Source organism: Nothobranchius furzeri, chromosome 19 (assembly GCF_043380555.1).
Source record: "Nothobranchius furzeri strain GRZ-AD chromosome 19, NfurGRZ-RIMD1, whole genome shotgun sequence".
Classification (NCBI taxonomy): Eukaryota; Metazoa; Chordata; class Actinopteri; order Cyprinodontiformes; family Nothobranchiidae; genus Nothobranchius; species Nothobranchius furzeri.
In genome coordinates, this window is record NC_091759.1 from 3,349,942 (window position 1) to 3,355,943 (window position 6,002).

Consider the following 6,002-nt stretch of genomic DNA (forward strand, 5'->3'; position numbering starts at 1 on the left):
ACATGAACGGGAGAAAAAAACTATTTATGGGGTCAAGTGTACTCTGATTTAACATTGAGAACCATTTCCCTTCATGCACACACAAACAGGATCCCCATTTTTATCATATCTCTTCAAAAATGACCTGCTGGATTCATTTTTCAGCAAAAAGACTTTAATGAGTACGATTGAAGCCCCTAATCATGACAAAGGTGCCACCGCTTAGAAAATATTACAGCATTTTTTTGTAAAATGTGTTAAATAAAACTGAGAAATTAATGTTTTCTTGTCCACGGGCTACAGCAGCATTCTTTTACAACTCAGATTGCTTTTTTAGAATAGAAAGGAAGGTCCATAAGATGATTGGTTACCTGCCAATGGCCGGTAGAGCAAGCTAATTTAGCAGCCGCAGCCAAAATAGAGCAGCGTTTGGCCAGTGGTTGGGTTTTAATTTTCTTGCCTCATTTCAAAGCAGTGGTCCCTAAAATGTCACAAAGATGTAGACTCAAATTTAAACACCTATTTATCATTTTTGTCTCTTTATGCTTTTCTCTTGGACTACTTTCTCCTATAAAGTTATATTAAAGGTCGTATTTTCTCACCTTTGTTTGGTCCAGCCTTATCAAAAACTACGTTTGAATTTAGCCACTAAAGGTCCAGCTTTTTAAACCTTTCATTGTCTATTCTGTAATGGTGCACAGCCATGTATCTCCATTCGACGTTCCCTGAGTCGATTTGTTTAATCGCAGTAGAAATCCATAGGTTTTTTTTTTTTTTTTGCTCTGTCAGCCTACACACAATCTCCCTGCACTGGAGGATCATGCAGACTTTACAGTGACAAATGGTTCTCATTGCTTCCACTGTTTCCTCTGCTTTCTTCTTCAACTTCTCTTCCTTTCTGCTTGTTAGACCTGATCTCAGACGAAATCCGCCTGACTCGGTGTTACAACAAAGCACACAACTTTAGTCTAAATGTCGCCATTATTTGCCCTATTTCTCCTGAATCCATCCCTTCATTCCTTTAGTTCTTCCTCCTGATCCAAGATGGCTGCTTTGGTAGTTTCCATACCATGAACACTTCACATGACTCATAAGTGTATGGATGTGCGTTTATACATTCAGTTCTCACTTCCAACTCATTACATATGGACATTTTATCAGGACAACTTCGATGCAACTTGCAATCCACAGGGTGTCCTTTAAGGATCATTTTTCAACATGTAGCGTTCAAGTCCCTAACAATCTGCCATGGAGCTGCTGCCAAATGTTCTCTGTAGACACTCAGGAGACCTGTCGGAGTGGTGAACCAATGCAGACGGAGAGCAGAAGCTGGTAAAAGGATTTCCATCAGTTAAGACAGAGGAGTAGGGAAGCTGTTCTTATGTCAGAGGGGAAGCATAGTGCCCCCTTTAGGTAGCTGAGATCTGGGAATTACTTGTGCCTTTAAGCCCTTTTGTTTTATTCAAGCAGACAATGTCAGGAATATTCAGAGCTGTTTTTATACAAGCATGTTTAATTTAATTTCTAGATCTGACAGTTTTTTCTAATTAAACCTTGGTGTTATGTCTTTTGACTCAACTCTGAGGTCAGTCTAGTCAGAAAGGTATGGTTTTATACCAAACTCAGTATGCTGATTTGCTTCATCGTTAAGTCATCCTATGTTTACTCCCGAGCAAACGAGCATAGAGACATTTGAGCAACGATAATCTGAAAGTGTTTAGATTATTTGAGGTTTGCTGTGAGTCAGAACGCCCAAATCTAGTTTGTGATGTCAGTGTTGTAACCTCAGGTTAACGGTATTAATCTGATTAAATACCATCCATTAGGGATGTTAGAAAATATTGATCAATACAATGAAATATTGTATTATTTAGTGTCGTGACATGTCCGTTAATGACTTTTTTAAATGGTGTAAAGACCTTTTTTGTAGCTAAAACGAAGGAAATCGTATAGATTTTATGACATATTGTTCTCTAATGACCTCAGTAGTGATCGACAACCAGACAGTCGAGATGGTACCACAACATAAATATTTAAGAGTTCTCATTGAAGACAAAATAACCCCTAACCCTAACCAGCTCAGTGGCCTGGTGATATGAGTGTCCACCCTGAGACTGGGAGAGCGTTGGTTCAAATCTACGGTCGGGTCATACCAAAGATTTTAAAAATGGGACTCAATGCCTCTAGCTCGACACTCAGCATTATTGGATTTGATTGGGGGGGGGGGGGGGGGGGGGGTAAGTGTTAACTGTTGGCATGGGTCACTATCACTAAGGAACAAAAACAAGTCTTCAGAACATTCTTTAAGAATGCAGCGAATTTGCTGGCATCCCTCTGGTTACTCTGATCTCCAGGTTTCCAGATCTCTAAGGAAAACCAGGATTATTATATCTGACCCCGAGCATCCGCCGTGGGCAGAGTTTCAACTGCTGCCATCAGGACGGAGATACCAGGCGATACTGTGCAAGACTGAGAGGGAAGAAATCTGTTATTGCCACGGCGGTCAGACTAAATTCAGGCTTAAGAGGACTTCAGATCGAATGTTGTTGTTTCTATGTGAACTCCTGACTGTGAAACTAATTGCCCAACGAGGACATGAAGCTGAACTGAATGACACTACTTTTATCATCAAAAGCAGTGTATCGATTATTTTATTCAGAAATGACATTCAAACTTTAACGATAAGTCTTGTGTGGTGCAATTCAAACTCCCACTGATAGAGGGCAGTAGTTTTTATCGCTTCCATTGTGAAGGAACAAGATCTTGTGATCTACAAAGTTTCTGGCCTGAATTTTCCAATTAAATTCAAATCAGAAGTTGCAAATACCGTCTGGGTCTTAGTATCGCAATATATCGTATAGTTTTTCATGTATTGTGATATTTATTGTTACGGATCCTGGGCTCCTGCACCTTGAATGGCCCAGTCCTCCTCCCTCAATGCTGTTCAGGACCTTGGACAGGTCCTCCGTCAGGCTGGCCTCCGCCTCGGCCCGCCCACTCTGCACCAGCTGCGGACAATCTCCTGATGATGAAATGCTAGTGAAAAGGACTCCTGTTTCAGTTTCTCAGGGAGAGATACACAGCTTCACACCCTGTCTTTCTCTCCTCGGTTTTGATCTTAGAGACAAACAACTTAGATTTGGTGAAATTCGATAAAGAACGTGAATAAGTGTGATAATTAAGATAGATTGTTCCGTTTGTGTCACCATCAAGTATTATTAGTCGTTTTCGTTTAGTGATCCCGTTTTGTCTGCCACAGTGCTTGAATTTCTGTTTGTTTTCCACTTTAGAGCTCGCTTTAAGTTTTGTTTGTAATAATATCTAGAATAGAGATAGCCGTCGAGATTTGTTTTAGTTAGTTAGTTCCGGCATTTTTCGTTTGGTTGTTAGTTACCGATATTCCCGTGTTTTCTTCCCTGAGACCATTTGTCTCAGGTGTTTTGAGTTTTTCTCCATTGCCTTCATTAATATAGCCGTTGTGTATTTTCCAGTCAAGGACTGATTGATTGTGTTTGCCTTTGTTAATAAAAATACTTTTTATTTACACTCCCCTCTTTTTCCGCACCAGTTTTTGTGTTACCCCTCTACCACAACGCCTAAACAGCTTCAGGGTTTGTAACATTAATCGTATCACCAGATTCTTGCCAATACACACCCGTACTGTCCATACCTTGTAAATCTGAAAATAATCGTTCAATTAAAACATGCCAGTTATTATTCAGTGACTGCCAAGTTTGATTTTAAAGTAACACAAAAATACTAGGAGTACAAGTGTAACATGCAAGGAGAAAGATCCTGTCAAGTAGGCAATGTGCTTGGTCCTAACCATTGATGTTAAGTAAAAAGTAAAACTTTTTTATGTGAACTCAGAAATCCAGGTTTAAATTCAAATGCTTCAGTCATGATGTGCGATCGCTAGATTGTAACAAACAAAATTTAAAGGTTTAAGGCCAGTGAATAAGTGATGCTTGACAGATCCAAGTTCAAAAGGTAGAAGGTATTAATGGGACATGTTTATGTGGTGAACAAATGCACACAAGGAAAGGGACGATGTAAAATTATTCATTTTCACAAACCTAACAAAAGAACAAAATGTTTTAGGACAAAACAGGCTTTTTTTTTACACAACTGAATATCTTCAATTAACTTTTCAGGACTTAACTTCTGTACTTTAGGGTGGGTTTCAAACATTTCAGGTGCATCAAGTCCTCACAAGATCAGGGTACCAGAAAAGATGCTGGGATGGGATGTTCCACCTCTGACCACAGAGGTGGAAACAATAATGTGAAAAAAGAACGACAAGATGAAGAGAACCATCTCACTGCAGCAAATATTCTCTGCAGCCACTCAAAAGAGTTTGGTGAACCAATGAGAGCATGATGCCCATAAAAACGAAGGAAGCGGTAAAATCACGCAACAACAAAAGAGTGAAGTAAGGACTATTTTCAATGTGACTGAAAGTACAACCTTCTCAGGACTTCTTCAAGTTTGACCTCTTAAGTCCTCACTAGTCAAGATGCATGATCACTCGAGCGCAACGGAAAAGAGCAAAAGGTTTAAGGCTCGCTGATAAGTGACGCTCCAGAGGTCCCAACCCGTAAACTGAGAACTCGCATGTGTGACGATGAGAGAGGAGCCAAAAAAATGGACAGCAGCAGAAGTCAGACAGTCAGGAGAAAGTGTGCTAAACTGTGAATATTTTAACATTTTTATTTCCTTTAAGGGAAGGAACAGGCAGGGTGGATATGGGGGAGAGATGGGGGTGTAAAAGAGGGCAAAGACAAAAATGGGACAGCACCTTTAAATGAGACATGTAAACTGAGATAAAGTAGGAAATATATGAAGAAACAGACTTGGTGGTAAGAGATTTGGGAATAAAATGCTGTGTAAGGCTTGAGCCTCATCACTATAAACAACTCACGTTCACACACACACACACACACACACACACACACACACACACACACACACACACACACACACACACACACACACACACACACAGTCTCTCCCTCTCTCCACACACACTTTGGTATAAGCAACTCACGTTCGCTGCCACAGCCCAAGAGCTACCGCAAGAATATTTATTGGCTACCAGCTCAATGGCGGTATTGAACAGAGGGATGGGTGGTTTTGGGGGGGGGGGGGGGGGGGGTATGAGGAAAAGAGGCTGTTGCCGCTTCTTCTTTGCCTCTATCCTCTCTGTAAGCCAATTTCTGATTCCCTGCTTCCCTCCGCAGCACACAAACACGCACGCGCACACCTTCACACACATACAAACACGCGTGCGCGTGAACAGACACCCTGAAGCGCACGCAGACACCACCAACACGTTGAAGAACAAGACGAAGAAACAAAAAGACTCATTTTCGGGAGAATAAAGTAGTGAGTTGGGGGGGGGGGGGGGGGGGGGCTGTGTGTGTGTGTGTGTGTGTCGCATCCCCTTACCTTGCGCGCGCGAGGAGAGCGAGCACAGAACAAGACTCCACAGAAAACAGCGCATCATTCCTCCGTCCGTCATCCCCCTCGTCCTCCTCTTCGTCGTCACCCCCTTCATCCTCCGCCGCGAGAGGCGCGCGAGACAGCGTTCCGTGCCGCTATTAGCGATATGATTTGCATCAATACATCTTCCGCGAGCCGAGCGCGAGCCCTCTAAGCTCTCACCGGGCCGCATGCTGCTTCACATCCAGAAAACGGAGGGGGACAGAGAGAGGGGGGAGGGGGGGTGGGGGTGAGAGAGGAAGAGAGAGAGAGAGAAAGGGTGAGGAAGGGAAAAAGAAGGGGAGAGGAAGAGAGAGGAGCGTTTTCTTTGCCTCCTCCTTCAAACATAGACTAGATAAATCCCTCACGTCCGAAATATGAATTCAGTGAATATCCAGAGAGTGGGGGACGCAGAGGGGTGAGGAGGGACGGGGCGCACAGGTAGTCGATGACTCTCGTCAATAGATCTCCGTTCCCTCCAGTTCCATCTCCAAAAAAGTGATAAAGCGGGACAGAGATCTTTAAATCCACACTTCCAGCTT

General features: G+C 42.6%; 1 protein-coding gene across 10 annotated transcripts in view; it reads right to left on the reverse strand.

The window, feature by feature from the left end:
• Positions 1–5,703, reverse strand: part of LOC107372769 (CUB and sushi domain-containing protein 3) — a 630,513-nt gene extending 624,810 nt beyond the window's left edge. For 9 of the 10 annotated variants that reach the window (XM_070547446.1, XM_070547444.1, XM_070547452.1 and 6 more), the window contains exon 1: positions 5,428–5,703. In XM_070547446.1, coding sequence (XP_070403547.1) covers positions 5,428–5,653 — 226 coding nt within the window. In that variant the 5' untranslated portion in view covers positions 5,654–5,703. The remainder of the gene's footprint in view (positions 1–5,427) is intronic. The other variant, XM_070547451.1, reaches the window with a different exon arrangement.
• Positions 5,704–6,002: the final 299 nt, after the last annotated feature.